The sequence below is a fragment of the Polypterus senegalus genome, chromosome 3 (assembly GCF_016835505.1).
Source record: "Polypterus senegalus isolate Bchr_013 chromosome 3, ASM1683550v1, whole genome shotgun sequence".
Classification (NCBI taxonomy): domain Eukaryota; kingdom Metazoa; phylum Chordata; class Cladistia; order Polypteriformes; family Polypteridae; genus Polypterus; species Polypterus senegalus.
This window is the reverse complement of record NC_053156.1, coordinates 47211657-47228888: the sequence shown is the minus strand read 5'-3', so window position 1 is coordinate 47228888 and position 17232 is coordinate 47211657. Positions and strand designations below refer to the sequence as shown.

The following is a 17232-nucleotide window of genomic DNA, read 5'->3' as shown; positions in this document are numbered from 1 at the left end:
TCATTCTATATTTCAAAGCTGCAAATGGTAATAAAAACAGCAGCTTTTGCAGTTTTGGAATAATTATTTCTCAGTTTTCATCTATCTGTTATAGGGTAAAGAGCATTACTATATTTTATGTTTGTTCGGAGTTCTAATTTACATAGTAATAAATTTAAGCTTTCGAATTACAATACTTTATAATATATGTGTATCGTACTAACCTTGCTTCAACATTTATGAATATTTTCCCTTGAACCTCTAAAAATTTGTTAATGAAGTCAAATGTTCAAGGCAGTCAAAGGTTTGACCATATTAGTTTGTGCTTTACCTATGTAAATAAAGAATCTAATTTTCCAATACCAATGCTTAGAAGGGGAGCATTTTTTGTTACTTCACTGTTTAATGGAACTGGAGTGAAAGCAAATTTTCACCTGGTTAGTTACCTCCTGCCCAGGTTAATTGTCTGGCTTGGTGCTGCCATTGTAGGCTCAGATCCCTAGGAATCTTGTATTGAAATTGATGGATTTGGGGGATTTGTGAATTAATGCATTATTAGTTTTAGATTTTTGTCACAATCCAATACATGAAAAATAAGAAGGTGAGGAAATAATAGCTACTCTAATTTTTCTCTCATCCCTAGAACATTTTCCAATGTTAAATGTGTCCAAGCATATGTCCTGTCCAGGCCAGGTTTGATTGTTACAATATATTTTATACTGTCAGAAAAGATGTTGGCTTCTTGTCACCCTGTAGTGAACAAAGAGGGTTCAGAAAATGGTTTGCCATTTTCATAAAGTATAGAAGTATTATAAGTGAATACAATATTTTTAATGTTGAATGTGTGCAGTGCACAGTTGACTAAAGGCTGTAGTGGCTGTTCAATCTTCCATCACTGACACGAACATAACATGGTCTTAGTGTACCCTCATTCCCATCCACTCATCCAGACCTGTGGGATGGCAGCCAAGCTCTCCATTCATTACACTGCAGATTTCATGATTTGAGCAGCTCCATTGATTGCAGGTGGTCACATTACTGCCGATGCACTGGCATTGGTTCTGGCATCCATTGGTGAAGAACTTGTCTCCTGGCTTTGAGATTTAAAGAAACAAGAACACAACAGTGAGAATGTTATCATCAAAGACACAACAGTTATTATGGCATTGAAGACTGGCAGTGATGCATGGTTGGATATGCAATTAAGAATTTCTCTGTACTCTTCACATGCGACAGTACTATTACTTCTACGAACAATAATAATAATAATACATTGTCAGATGGCTGAAACACCATGGCAAGCTAACAAGTATTGTTCTGCTGGAGGTGGAAGAGAGCTAGGAGTTTAGAACAGTGTTAATCACGTAGATTAAAACCAGTCAAAAACAAAGAACAGTTATGACTGGAAAGATAAAGCTACTATCATAATAATTGAAATGTGAATCAAAAGTCATAATTAAAATTTCAGAGCCAAAAAATCAGCAGCCGAAGAAACTTTGAAACAGATGACAGATATACTCATCCAGGACACTGTGCGATGCTGTATTTATTCCCTTAGCTCTGGAATTCCAACTGGTATAAAGGTTTGATTGTAAAATATCAAGTAATCAAGAATTGTGTTCTTGCATGCATACACATCTAATGTAGAAATTAGATAAATCATTCTGTTTCACCCCCACTGGAGAATCTTTTCTGGTATTCCCACAGAAGAAAAAAATGAGACCACTCTTTGACATTGCAGAGATAAGTCATTCTGATATCTCTGTGCCTGAAACAACATGTCCTCTTTAATCTCCTTGATTTAAGTGAGAAGCAGTGTGTCAGATACGGAACATCAATGGAATCCTGTCATGATCAGGCTCTAGTTTCTTATTTTTTTTTTAATTTCTCAATGACCGCTAAATTTAATTCTTGTTTTAGAGGTTTTAGAAGTCAAGGAATTTTGTGGTCAAATCTATTTTGGTATTAAATATGTATTTTAATGATGTAGAAAATAAGTATCATTCTTCTGCAAAACCATTTTGTTTTTCTTATGGCTGCTGCCATTTTGAAGAGTATTTGTGAATGACTGCTAAGCTATTGTTATAAAGGGTCAGCCTAAAATAGACATATAAAGGTTGCATTGTGCATTTCCTAGTCATCCAAAACTGGATCAACCTAACCTTTTAAACTTTTGTTTTGAAATATTTCTGGTTAATGAATCAATGCTCTGCTTTTATAGCTATGATTTAAAACAGCGTTTCTCAACTTTTAAGTACTTGTGACCAGAGTTTTCATAACAGTTTTAATTGTGCCCCCCCCCCAACATTTTTTTGAAATGTAGCTGCATATTTTATTATACCTACTTACCTTTTATCGACATTTATATAACTCTATATTTATTGTTCTAGTATCAGAATGTAGTTTAAGTTCATTTGTTTTGGTTTCAACAGATGTTTTTTTCATATTTTTGATTCTTGTTTTTTTTTTTTCACATCTTTGCGCCCCCCATTTTGCTACTTCGTGCCCCCCTAGGGGGGCCGGCCCCACAGGTTGAGAACCACTGATTTAAAATGTACGTTTGGCTCTGGTTATGTGTGTGTCCATTGGTTTTCAAATTCCTGCCCTCTTTATTTGTAAATAAAAGATAAAATAAAGTAAATAAAGTTAAAATTTGTGAAGTTTTAAATTTCTAGAATGATTGAAGTAATAAGGTAAATGTTTAGAGCACCTGGAGCAGTAAGGAAGTGCCATATGATCTGAACTCGGCTGAGAATGAAGAGCTCTGTCCAATAATCAAAAATGCATTAAAGTAAGACATCTATGGTTGATAAATAGCCTATAGCAAAGGATACTGAGTGTTTCTAAGTTTGCATTTGCATATTCTTGGAGATTAAAAGTAATATTTAGGCCTGAGATATATCTAAGACATTACATATTGTTTGTGCCTGCGATAAGTATGTCTCTTGGGGTACTAGGGAATGACGGACTGTGCATGTGTTATTAATATGGAACTTATGTGGATGAAAGTGCTAGAAAATAACACCCCACAATAATACCACGAAAATACACCCCACAAGTATAATAATTTAAACATTGACTTAATTGTCACGTAAAATAACTTATTATATTTATTAAACTGGAAAAAATGTTTTCCCCCTGCAAAGTTGGAAAGATCACTAATGTACATACTTTGTAATAGTTTCCATTGAACTGACATCCACAGTTGTCCTGTTTTACACAGTGACCAGCACTCAGGACAAAACCTTCGTCACATATACAACCTTCAGCACATGGCCATCTGCACAACTCTCGTTGGATTTGGAGACATGAAGGCTGGCAGGGTGAGACACAAGGATCATAATGGCTATTTGTTGGACATCTTAAGGCTGTAAAGAACCAATAAAACCACATAAGCAATTAAACACATAGGAGTAATAAATTAAAAAAAAAAATACTATCACTGAAATAAATATCATTGGGAAATCGAACAGAACCTAAACTGTAATTATCAAACCTTATCAGGGTCAGCAGAGACCTATTTTATGCAAGATGATGAATTACTATTATGGGCCTACAATCTGTGCAGCTTTTTTTACAATTTTAAGCCCTGGCCTGTCTATACTACATCACAGAAAAATCCTTTGCTTTCACTTACGACAAAATGTGTCATTCCTCCAGGCTCCTACAGTGACATTTCTTTCTTGACACTCGCTTGTGTAAGATTCCAAGGCCTCACAAAGAGGAGGATGCGCTCCTCCCAGTTCGCACACATCAAAGAGGCAATCTGCAAAGAAATTCTGAGGATAGAGAAGAAGACATTTATAGTTGAGGAGATAAACACTTCACTTGAGATCACAGCTGTTCAAATCAGTCTATGAATGATGTCAATGGCTGCTTTGCAAGCAACATCTAGTGTGATACTGATCTAGCAGTAAAGGAGACAATCAACCCAAGTACATAGCCAAAGCGGAGGCTCAGAGATAAAAGGGTGACTGTTTTTCAGTAGTTTAGTAGGAAGGGGCCTGAGTTGTCTTGAAAGCTTGCATATTGTAATCTTTTTAGTTAGCCAATAAAAGGTGTCATTTTGTATGAGGGGCCATTCAGGAAAAAAAGATTTGTTCATAAATATATAAATTGGTTCAGATATATATATTGGTTCAGATACATTGATTTGAATATATACATTGGTTTTAATACATCCGTTCAGATATATATATATACATTGGTTGAGATATATATATTGGTTGATATACATTGGTTAGGATATATATATTGGTTTAATTAGATCAGTTTAGATATATACATCCGTTCAGATATATCCATTCAGATATATATATTGGTTGAGATAGATCCATTTGGATATATAGGTCGGTTAAGATATATATATATTGGTTTGAATAGATCGATAGGAATTTACGGGCAGGCACAGTGCAGTCACCCAAGTTTAGCATCTCCCCTTTGCTTCAATATTGTTGTCATTATTGTATGTGTTTTATACAATACCTGTCTGTAACGTATTGTTTCGTAAGCCGGCTTGGTTGGGGGTCCTCGATTTCAAAGCACTTTTTTTCCTTTCATTATTTAAAACACTCTTACAGATACCCACCTTCTCGCCTTGCTCCATCCCGCCCCGGCTCAGTGCACCTGCCTCACTCGCTCTCACTTATCCCTCCCATGATAGATTCTTCTGAAAAGCTGAGTTACCAGGAAGCACTGATAGCAACCACAGTACCTCACATTTTTTCACCTCATGATATCCTGGTTTATCATTGACCGAAAGCCGTCCGGTGATTTCTGTTATTCCGTATTGGCAGCATTTCATTAATGGGCGATCTGTTTCAGCAAGGACATTAGTCCTGTTTGCTGAAAGGATGTTACGAAGGAAAACACAGGAGTTGCTCTGTTTCTTTTAAATGTTGATCAGGGATCAGAATGTCCAGAATATTCCTGCTTCACAAATAACTGATGTTTAACTATTTTTATAGTAATTTTATAGTAAATGGGGCGTACTGCGGTTGAGATCAATGCTTTCCAGTAACCCGGCTTTTGAGAAGAATCTGTCATGGGAGAGACAAGAGGGAGTGAGTGAGGTGGGTATAATGAGCCGGGGTGGGATGGAGCAGGGCGAGGAGGCGGGTATCTATGCGAGTGTTTTAAATAATGAAAGGAAAAAACGTGCTTTGAAATTGAGGACCCCCAACCAAGACGGCTTATGAAACAAAACGCGCATATTCTACTTGTATATAATATGCACATTAATGACAACAGTGTTGAAGCAAAAGGGAAATGCTAAACTTGGATGGCCGCATTGTGCCTGCCCGTAAATCCCAACCGATCTATTCAAACTGATGTATATATCTGAACCAACCTTAATATCCAAATGGATGTATCTCAACCAATATATAAATCTGAACGGATATATCTGAACCAATGTATATATCTAAACTGATCTATTTAAACTAATATATATATATCCTAACCAATGTACTGTATATCAACCAATATATATATATTTCAACCGATATATATATCTGAATGGATGTATTAAAACCAATGTATATATTCAAAGCAATGCATCTTAACCAATATATATATCTGAACCAATTTATATATTTACGAACCAATCTTTTTCTCCTGAACGGCCCCTCATAATTTTGCTTGACTTCTCACTACATTCCTAATGGCTAACACAGTATGACACCCTAAACCTTCAGTTTAATCAAATATCTTCTATAAGCCAATTGGTTAGATTCACTTATCTTTGAGAGAAACAACATGTCTGCAGTGTGAAAGGCTGGTACATCTATGGCTTGACATTATTGACACATGATATTCATTGGATGCATATATCACACACATATATGTGTATATATAAGAGACCAAGGGGGATCCCACCCCCACCGGTTGATGAAATGATAGAGAGTCTGTGCACTGAAAAGCAAGATTAGGAAATACCACAGTACATTAAACGACCTGGGCGCTGTATTGTTAAAAATGTGATCAACTCTCTGTTGAGAAGCTAAGTAACCAGGGGGCCTGTGGTGGTTTTAATACGAGCTTGAATGGCATGTTGTCACTAAAACCCTTACAAGTAAAATAGAGTTAAAAGTGAAATGTCAAGTATGTGATGATTACTTTGATGATCTACTCCTTAGTGCCATTGGTGGTTAATTACATAATTGCAATATTTAGTTATTCTTGGGACTATAGATCTATTAATCACATACTCATTATGCAATGCAGGATAGGCTGTAAGCTAGTTTAAAATAAACAATAATACATTGGCAGTAAGAGGTGAACTCTGAACATCATAGAGGTCAATCAGCATATTTGTGTTCTAGGTGTTATTAGAGGTGAATTATGTGCCAATAGAATATATTTAAATATAAACAATGACAATAATTTGTGAATGAAAACCAAGACTTGATGTTTCATAATAAAGCAATTACATTGGGGTTGACCCTGGAGTGACAGGCAGCAAATGGTCCTTTGGGACCCAAAAGAAGCCCACAATAGGCAGAACTTTGGTATAGCTCCTTTTCATCATCAGTGCATTGTGGACCACTTTCACCTTCAGTTGGAAGGCAGCTGGAAATAAAAAAAAAAAGAATTACAAAAATCCAGATATTAGTCCACACTGTTTATTAGGATAGAATCCACCACATAGGACTGAATACATAATTCTAGAAATGGCCCTAAAATCTGAATCTGCTGAATTATTTTTGGAGAAAATCAGTATGTTTTATTAACATGTAATTGTAGCAAGTTAACCCTGTTTTGTAAAATATTCTGAAACATTTCCTTAATACAAGGTTCCACTTTTTTAATAATAATAATAAAGCTATAATAATGAGCCTTTCCCAGTGTTGATGTGTCATAATAAAACTACACAGTAATTCAAAAGTATCCCTTCAGGTCAACCTAACATTTGAACCTTATTCTTACTTCTCATTTATATTCCAGCTGTCTCCAAATTCATTGGCACCAGGAACGAGGTCTCCTTGTGGTGTTTTAAAATCATTATTTGGGTTCCCATCATAGTCACCACACAATCCACAGAGAGTCTTCTTGTACCTGAAAAAGTGAACAGTGTATTGGGGAAAGGGTAGAAACCAGTTCTGGATTGGGTACCAGTCATCACAGCATACAGTCATATGCACACCCACATTTACAATGGACTAGTTTAAAGCCTTCAATTAATCAGATGAGCACAACTTTAGGATGTGGAAGGAAAACTTCAGTACACACAGACATGATGTGAACATACAAATTCAGTAAAGACAGTAAATAGACTGTGATTCAAATCCAGCCTTCTGGAGATCTGAGGCAGCATTATTAATCAGTGCAACTCCCAGCTCCATAAGTTGCAAAACTATCATATTAAAATATACTGTGTTTTAATAAAAATGACTGCCACTATTGCCAAACAATCAATTTGTCAGAGCAGAAGAAAATGTAAATTTATAGGAAACACCGAGACAGACACAGTAGTGCAATGAGCAGTGCTGCTACCTTACTACACCAAAAATCTCAGCTTGGTTTACAGTCTATTTAGAATTTGCATGTCTTTCTCACACAAATGTGGTACTCCTGTTTCCTCCTGCATGGTAAAGATGTGCATGTTGGATTAACTGGAGGCTTTAAAATGAGTGAGGAGTGTATGTGTGCAACTGTGTCCTGCAATAGGCTGACATCCCAGCATAACTGTATTCTGCAAAGCAAATAGAAAGTAAAGCGGAGAATAAACAGGTGTCAAAATCTAGCTAAATTCATAAATTAGATTTCTGACTGATCTTTTTCGCAGATCAACAACAAAACCCAAAATTCTAGTTCACTACAAAAATAGTCTTTAACTAGAATAACACAAAAAATGCACATGTAAGGTTCACTGTTGTTATCGTAATCTTACACTAATGGACACAATGTAGGCAGCAGCCTTTTACAAAGGTTCTTTCTTATTTTTTTTCTAGGTTTCTTGTTTGTTGTAAGAGTTATTAATTATTAATGTTAAGATTAGATGTGATCTGGCATCTGGCTTTTCACTATTAATTTTTAGATGGATTTTTAAATTGAAGATAACTAAAGCATCTCATTGTGACTATGGTATTTTGGGTACTGTGGAAAACCAGTTTAAACTGGATTTAATCTGATACGATCAGGTGAAGTGGAAAACACAGGAGGGAGAGTGAACAGCTATGTGAATGAACAGTGATAAAAAAGCAAGACTTTCCAATTAGTTCTAAAATGTGTAATCCAGACATTGAAACATTAAATTAATTCACCCACATTACTGCATAGGGAGGTGAGTTGTGTGTTTATTAATTCAGGAACAGAAATGTGTCACTCTATTACCAACACTCTAATGATGAAGCATTATGAACCTAGAATGCTGGTGACATCAATTAAGGCAAATATGGAAAAAACAAACATCTACAAGCATATTCCACTTGTGGGCACAACAAGCTTGACCTGCTCTATCCAAATACTAATGTCTTTAAAAATAAACCTCTGGCACAACTATGCAGATCTGACTACATCTTACTACAACCAACATGCCAGTCATTGACAGAATCAGCTCTCTTATTATCCAAGCCAGAATTTCTTGTTTGTGTTTGGGGGATTGTGGTTTGTTACATTTACATTTTTCTTACACTTCTGTAAAATTTTAATTAACCCCTTGGGAACAAATAAAGCACTATCTATCTATCTATCTATCTATCTATCTATCTATCTATCTATCTATCTATCTATCTATCTATCTATCTATCTATCTATCTATCTATCTATCTATCTATCTATCTATCTATCTATCTTTTAAAACATTAGAACAGTCTAGAGATGAACAGGCCATTCGGGCCAACAAAGCGTGCCAGTCCTATCCACTTAATTCGTCCAAAATAACATCTGTGTAGTTCTGAAGGTATCTAAAGTTCTACTGTTTATCTGTCTTACCAATCCTATTCCATATGAACACTGAAACAACTGCACCACATAATTGTGCCAATTTAAAAAAATAGTACCACTGAAATTTAATTCAGAAACCCCAAAAACATAATATCTTTGATTTTACAATAGATGTAAAAATCTTCCAAGAAAATTAAATAAACATTAAAAATGAAACATAACCACAACAGGCTTGGCCTTGTCTTGTGCCCTATTTACCTAAAACGGGCTCTGGCTCCAGTCAAACCTAAACTGTACTATGTGAGTGCTTAAACTAGATGGGAATTGTATGTCTTTTACAAGCTTACAGTATATATCCTTCACATGTTTGAAAAGTAAGTTTTCAATACCTGGTAAATTTCTTTTAATTATTCTCACATGATAAAATGGATATAGGCAGTCCTGGAAGTACTTTCTGGTACACAGTAGCGGCACCTCTTGCAACTTCAATATAAAGTATCAGCACCTTTCCTTAGCTTACTGGTGAAAACTGGAACCTTTTTGTGAGTCCTTACAGGGAGCTTCATCTCTTTGATCAAATGGTACTGCATCACCATTAAAAGAATATCGCCAGTAGTTTGGTTCCACTTCAAACACTGGATATTGCTGTACTTTTAAGCTGATAGAAAGATGATGTTGGGATAGTGAGTGATGTATAAACTGCCAATGTGCATGCTTTTATTACTAAAATTTATTTTGGAGAGTTCTTCATTACAAACAAGTAGATAATTCAAAGTTACAAGAGGCAACTCAAGCAACCTTGATTTTCTCAGTCTTGAAATTCCCACAGCCAAGCAGACGCACACATATTGTTGTGACTGGTAACAATTTGTACATTTTTTCTTCTTTAGATAAATATTTTGAGCATTGTTATTTTTGAAAGTTTTGCTCATCAAAGACCATTTCAGTATGATTATATTAGCCCTATCAATCTTCTCTAATTATGTAAATATTTATTATTGTATTTTGTTTACTGTGCTGCCATTTTGTTTTTCTCATGGGCACCATTTTGTACAACAGATGTATTGCTAAGTTTCCAAGATGTATTGCATGTGCCACTATTTGATTCTCTTTATATGATTTTTTTCAATGAATTCTTCATTAGTTTTGTTTACTTTCAATCACTTCCTTGGGTCCTGCAATAGCTATTTCACATTGGCACTTGTCATGGAAACCATGTGCCATGCATCAAATATTTGACAGTATAAAGACTGACATGGTTGAATTGTATTATCGGGGTTTGACCGATTTCGATCTAAATCTGTCTTCATGAAGGAAACTCCACTGTAATCATGTTGTTAGACTTTAGCACAGCATTTGACACCATTGACCATTCTATTTTACTGCACAGGCTAGAAAATGATGTTGGGCTTACAGGCACTGTGCTCGCTTGGTTTAGTTCTTATTTATCAAATTGATTCTAATATGTACAGAAATGTGCTGACTGTACTCCATCATTATACACAGAAGTGAGATATGGAATCCCACAGGGCTCAGTACTGGGACCTTTACTGTTTTCACTTTACATACTTCCACTGGGATCTATCATTAGGAAACATAATGTTAATTTTCACTCGTATGCAGATGACACCCAGTTATACCTTTCTTTTAGACCAAATGAAGTTTATCTGATGCTGTCTTTAATTAGTTGTGTTAGTGAATTAAAGGAGTGCATGGGTGAGAACTACTTGTCTTTAAATACAGACAAAACAGAGATATTAATTATTGGAGGGAATGACGCTGATCACAACAATATTTTGTCATCATTTAACTCAGTTGGAATCACCATTAATTTTGCTGAATCAGCCCGCAGTCTAGGAGTTATCTTTGATTCATTGACATATCATTTAAAGCGAACATTACAAAGTTATCTAAATCATGTTTCTTCAGTCTTAAACATTTTGGGAAATAAAAGCATTTGCTAAATAAGCAGAATTCTGCGAAATTAATCATGCATTTATTTCTAGTAGGATCGACTTCTGCCATGCGGTCTTCACTGGATGTTCAAATTGTTTTTTATACAGCTTTCATTTAATCCAAAATGCTGCTGCAAGAATTATTGCAAGAACAAAAAAATATGAACACATATCATCCAGTTCTTAAATACTTACACTGTCTCCGGTTAAGTTTAAGGCAGATTTTAAAATCCTCCTTTTAACATATAAAGCCTTAAATGGCCAAGGCCAATGGCCAATGACTTATAAACCAGAGCGTACATTAAGATCTTAAGATGCAGGTCTGCTTATTTTTCCAAGGATTAATAAAATAACAGTGGGAGGTCGAGCTTTTAGTTACAGGGTCCCTAAACTGTTGAATGGTCTGCCTGCCACTATAAGAGATGCCCCTTCGGTCTCAGCTTTCAAATCCCGGCTGAAGACTCACTACTTCAGTTTAGCATATCCTGACTAGAGCTGCTGATTAACAATACATAGTCATCTCTGTTGTTGGTCATTAGCATTAAAACATAAGTAACATGATAGTTATAATTTGATACTAACCCTCGCCTATTCTGTTTCTCTTCTCTGTACTCAAATGTGGCACTTGGTGCCACGGCCCACCTGCCAAGTTGTTTTGCCTGCCTAAAGTAATGTCATCTCTGATGGAGGATTGCAGGAATCATCGGGTAGAGGGGTCCTTTCATCGGATTGGCTGGCCCAGCGTTGACTCAACTGTTGGAATGGCCAATAGGGGGAGGCAGCCTGATGGCCGAGGTCTTCAGGACTCTGAACAAATCCGAATCATATTATGTGATATTATCTACTGTTAAATTCTACACCGTACTTGTAATATTTTTATTTTTATACTGTATTGAGGATTACTTGTGTTCTGTTCAGTGTATTGTCTTGTATTGACCCCCTTCTTTTTGACACCCACTGCATGCCCAGCCTACCTGGAGAGGGATCTCTCTTTGAATTGCCTTTTCTTTCTTCCACTTTTTCCCTACAAGGGTTTTTTTGGTAGTTTTTCCTTGTCTTCTTAGAGAGTCAAGGCTGGGGGGCTGTCAAGAGGCAGGGCCGATAAAGCCCATTGCGGCACTTCTTGTGTGATTTTGGGCTATATAAAAATAAATTGTACTGTATTGTATTGTATTTTTTCTTTTTCTCTTTACAGCTTCTGACTTCTTACTTTTACTCAATTACCATATTGGTATGTGTCAGATTTTCATGCATTATATAGGTTTGTGGTCTTGATCTCATGTTTGTTTAACGGCTACTCTCCTGGTCATTCCTTTAAATTTGGTTGCATGTGCTACTATAACAGTGTGGTTGTGATTCCAGAAGTCGTGTGATGTGGTATTACCAGCACTCTGTGTTTTATGCATCAGAGATTGTGGATATAAACAAAGCAAAACAAGTTTTTTTGCAATTTAAATGTGTGTTTAGCTGCATATTCTTCATTTAAGCCATGAATTTGAGCTACTGTGTTGGTTTTGGCAACATAGTTATTTATCTCCTTGTTATAATATTTTCTCTATTTAAAGACTTGCATTCCATCTCCTGATCTTTTCCATATCATTTTTCCACCTCATCCCAGTATCTTGAAGGAATAAACCCCACAAATGGAGTAAGTGAAGCACAGGGCTAGTGTGTAATTACTGTTTCCTGTACATCTTTAAGGAAGATGGGACAAAATTACAAACTTACTCGCTCGTCACTTTGATGTCAGCATTATTGTTCCCATCATATCGGACTGTTAATCCAAAGCTTGTCTCCACCTGTATGTATCTTCCAGACTGGAAGACTGACATTTCCGGTTTGGGGTTGAATGGAAGATTTACAGAAATACCATCTACCTGTGGGGAGGAAAGAGTGATGAATGAGATATGCACTTCCATCACCCGACTGATGAAAATACAATTGAACGTGATCCATCCATCCATCCATTTTCCAACCCGCTGAATCCGAATACAGGGTCACGGGGGTCTGCTGGAGCCAATCCCAGCCAACACAGGGCACAAGGCAGGAACCAATCCTGGGCAGGGTGCCAACCCACCACAGGACACACACAAACACACCCACACACCAAGCACACACTAGGGCCAATTTAGAATCGCCAATCCACCTAACCTGCATGTCTTTGGATTGTGGGAGGAAACCGGAGTGCCCGGAGGAAACCCACGCAGACACGGGGAGAACATGCAAACTCCACGCAGGGAGGACCCGGGACACGAACCTGGGTCTCCTAACTGCGAGGAAGCAGCGCTACCACTGTGCCACCGTGCCGCCCCAATTGAACGTGATGGTCTTGCTAATTTTCCATCTAATAACACATCTGTATTTCCATTACACATATAAGTAGACTTCTGTTTATTCATTCCTTTTTAAATTCTTTAATTTTCCTTCAGTTTATCAGTCTTTATCTAGTACTTAATCTTTCATTTAATTATGGTATCAATTGCCACTCAGACAATCAATATATCCTCTGGGAGTACATGGCCTTTAGTCCCTAATATATAAACATCTGGCAATAACACTGCTCACAAAGTCTCACCTGGGCAGTGCCTCCTTTGAGAATGGTCACAACTACTCCTTGGGTTTTTATATGCACAGCCCGAAGGAAAGTCACACTCATCTGGCCGTAGCGATGTTCATTATCAGCATATACAGTGAAGTTCTGTCCTTGACTATCATTGCATGGTTTTGACAAGATGTAACTGCAATTCCCCATAAAAGAATAGTATCGGCGGTCAAAGGTGGCATAGTGAGGGTCACCTGTCACCATACATGTAGAAGAATCTGTAAAAGACATGCTGGATTATAGAATACAATCCCATTTTTTTTGGAAAAATAACTATAAAAAGAACTACAGCAGTATTAAAGGGTAGACAGTTACATTACACTAATGCACATATGTCTCTTAGCAAGCCACATATTAGCATTGTACAATTCAGAATAATTAAAAAAACAACAAAGAAGATCATTAGTATTTTTTTAATTGCTGATGTGTATTTTTATATACATGAAAGATTGCAATATATGCAGGTAAAAATATAATAAAAAAATGAGTATGCAATGCTCAGTTTTGCTACTTCTGTATGACACTCCAAAAACTTAAACTTTTATCCGTAAAAGCCTTCTCTGTTAATTGAGATTGTCAAGTGACCAGCTTTCTTTGTGACATTATAGGTTTATAACTCTTGTAATTAAAATTCATAGTTATCCTCAGGATCACAGAATGTGTAACCAGTGGCTCATGTTAAATATTGTTGTTGACTCTAAGCTGGTGATACTTTCAAAAGCCTTGACTGATGTCATATTCTTCCCTCCTAAAATTACCATTTAACACACATTCAGTGGCAAGTAGCTGCTCTTCTTTCTAGATGAAAATTTCCAACCTAGCTACCAGCAAATATGAAAATACTGCTGCAGACAACAGTAATAATGAATTAATCACTTTACTAGTAGCTGTCATAGGCCTCGGCTCTATTCCTGCTGCTGAAACCCATTGAAATGAGATCAATTTAATATACAGCATGGCCTGAAACAAATGTTTTGTGGAAGGTATGACATTGTAATAAGGATATCCAAAGATTATGACATAATAACGACAAATTGATAATCAAGCTGTCACATCACATGCACCTTTGTCTGTATATCAGAAACCAGGTATATTATAAGGAACAACAGTGTTAAGCTCAAATAATGTCATAACCACTTAGCAAGAAAAGCGAGGAAAAAAAAAAATACTAATTATCATCCTTAAGATAGGGTTTCTCCCTGGCTTATGTTTCAATTTTTTTAAATCTTTTTTGTTCATTTTTTGATCGTATTGATCCTATTGTTTAATTTGTTATTATTTATCTATTATTTTTATTGCTATTTATTTCATGTTAATTTAGTTTCTGTGTGAATATATTATGTTCTCTGATGTTCCTGGCATTTTGTGAATGGATCTCCAAGTGGCGGTGCCACCTTTCTATCCCCATTTAGGGACCACCCTCAGCCAATAAAGCCAGGCTGGCAAGTGAAGTCCTTTTGCAGTTCATTCTGTTTTCTTGGATTTTTTTTTGTTCTGATTCTTAATTTATTTATTCTAGTGAATTTCGTTTTGGGGCTTATTTGCCTTGAATTATCGTCTAAGCAAATCCTTTCTGCTTATTTTTGCTCTTCTTAACTAATTTTGTTGTCTTTTCTTCTCTTCAAATAAATCCTCCTTTTATAAAGAATTTTTGTTGGCTTATTCTGTATAAGTCGGGGTTGACAGTGATCCCTTTGTTAGTGAGGCACTTTAAGTGTATTTTGGGACATTTCAGACTATAGTTATGAATTCTGAGAGTTAAGCACTGTTATTTTTCAGCTAGAGTTCCACCTCGGCTGGTATTCAAATTCCTGTTTTATGTCTTTTGTTCTTGTCTTCATTCTTTTGTTTATGTTAATACTGATATTTTTCTTAATTATTTGTTTTGTGTATAATTTTTTTGTATGTATTTTTTGTGTTTTTTTTTTTTCTATTTGTAGGCTGGTTTTACCTTGTTCCTTGTGGTTTGCGGGTGGTTCCTCAAGGGACACTGTCACTTGTTCATTTCCATTATGGGACTGCTGAAGAAGCACACAGTCCCTTGTAATTCATTGAATGTGCATGGTGGTATTGAGGAGTTCTCTTGTGATTACTGTATATTGTTGATTCTCTGAATTTTTTTAACTCTATGATCTGTTTTTGATTTTGCTTTCTGGTTTTGTATTTTTTGGACTTTTTCTGCTCCTCGCAGATTCTTGTGCTGCAGAGAATTTTTGAAAATAAATCTTTTATTTTAAATCTTTTGTCTGTCATCTATGTTTCACAAGCAAATGGTTGATGGATCCTCACACTTTTTTGTACAATACATTTATGGGACTTTGTGCTTATAAACTCCCAAGTGTAGACTGGTCAAAGCCTGCCACTCAAATGGAAGATAAACTGCCTCTTGGTGCACCTCCTCGGGTCTGGTTGATAGGAGTCAGGCCTGTTTCTCTGGCTACTTTTGAAGGCCTCACACCACTTTGGCTGTTTTGTGTGAGCCAACACAAATCTTTATGCTGAACTGAAGTGTAAAATCTTCAGAATTTTAAACTTACATATTGAACATCGGAGCAAACAGAAGAAGCCAAATTATTAGAAGGCAAAACTGAACAAAATGAACAAAAATGAGTAGTACATGCACTCTTCAGAGAAAAAAGTTTGACACTCCACCCATGTTTAGGTTGTGGCACACTTTTTAGAAAAAAATAGCCATAAAATATGAAAGAACCTTTCAGTTTGTCTTTATTTAATGCACAGAATGCTGAGTATTTCATCTATTTGTCTACAAAATTAGCCCCTCTTTTTGCACAAACATCCATTTTGTTCTGCTTTGTGCATCAGTTTCCAATGGTTGAGTTAAGCACTGCCATTCATTTTAATACAAATTTAAATTGGCAGAAATTATGTCTGTTTTTGATTGTTTTTTTCACACAGCTCTGCTCAGAGAGGGAGAGGGAGACAACACATGTAGCCATGAATTTTAGGCATTACCTTTCGGATAGCAGCTTGGCACGCCATTCACATTGCGACACTCCTCATTAGGTAAGCAGCCAGCTTTGGTGCATTCGAAAGTGTAATTGCCAACACAGCGACACACTTGTGAGCAGTCGTCCTCCAAGATTACTTGTCCAGGCTGAAGGGAAAGAACATAAGAAAATAAATAACAGTTGTGATGAGAACAGACCGTTCATCCCGACTTAGATTCTTGTATCCTATTCATCTAATGGTTCCAAAATATCGTGAGGTCAAGAAATTCTCAAAGGTGCTGCTTGTCATGAATGTGGGTTTTGGAAGCTGTTTTGCTGTCTTGAATCTCTTGTCCTACATGCACCTTCAGCACCTTTCTTCTATATTTGTGTGTGTGTGTGAATGTTTCCTCACTGGTGCCCCATCTCCTGCTCAAATTCCCATAGCTTGCTTTGCAGACTCTGTCATTATATTCAAGGCACCTTTCTTGCCTTCTGTCTGAATTTATACTTTCTGTCCTTAAAGGCAACTCTCCCAGCGTGGCTCAGATGCTTTTACTCCTCCTCATATGTCTCACATTCACACTTCCATTTTCAATAGCATGTCCAAACCCAAACTGATCAATCACACCACAGCCAAATGGACCAATCAAATTGTTCTGACTGGACACACAGACCTTAGTGGCCTTCTTCTTATTATTATTCTGGCAATGTCATTTTATTTATTTATGAACTGCAATTTTGTGTTGTGTTTCAATGGTTGTGACTATCTTGTTCACTATTGCTAGTTTTGGTTGCCAGCCATGTGATATGGAAGTCATATAACACGTTATGTTATCACTTATTGTCTTTAGAAGATGGC

At 36.4% G+C, this 17232-nt stretch overlaps 1 protein-coding gene across 1 annotated transcript in view; it reads right to left on the bottom strand.

Annotated features, from left to right (window-relative positions):
* The window catches only part of zanl (zonadhesin, like), a 119894-nt gene that overhangs the window by 71577 nt on the left and 31085 nt on the right, over positions 1 to 17232 (bottom strand). Inside the window, exons 12-19 of the mRNA XM_039749641.1 lie at positions 16396 to 16537; positions 13396 to 13640; positions 12549 to 12697; positions 6907 to 7035; positions 6411 to 6549; positions 3617 to 3758; positions 3151 to 3347; positions 932 to 1073 (exon numbers count right to left, since the gene is read on the bottom strand). Coding sequence (XP_039605575.1) covers positions 932 to 1073; positions 3151 to 3347; positions 3617 to 3758; positions 6411 to 6549; positions 6907 to 7035; positions 12549 to 12697; positions 13396 to 13640; positions 16396 to 16537 — 1285 coding nt within the window. The remainder of the gene's footprint in view (positions 1 to 931; positions 1074 to 3150; positions 3348 to 3616; positions 3759 to 6410; positions 6550 to 6906; positions 7036 to 12548; positions 12698 to 13395; positions 13641 to 16395; positions 16538 to 17232) is intronic.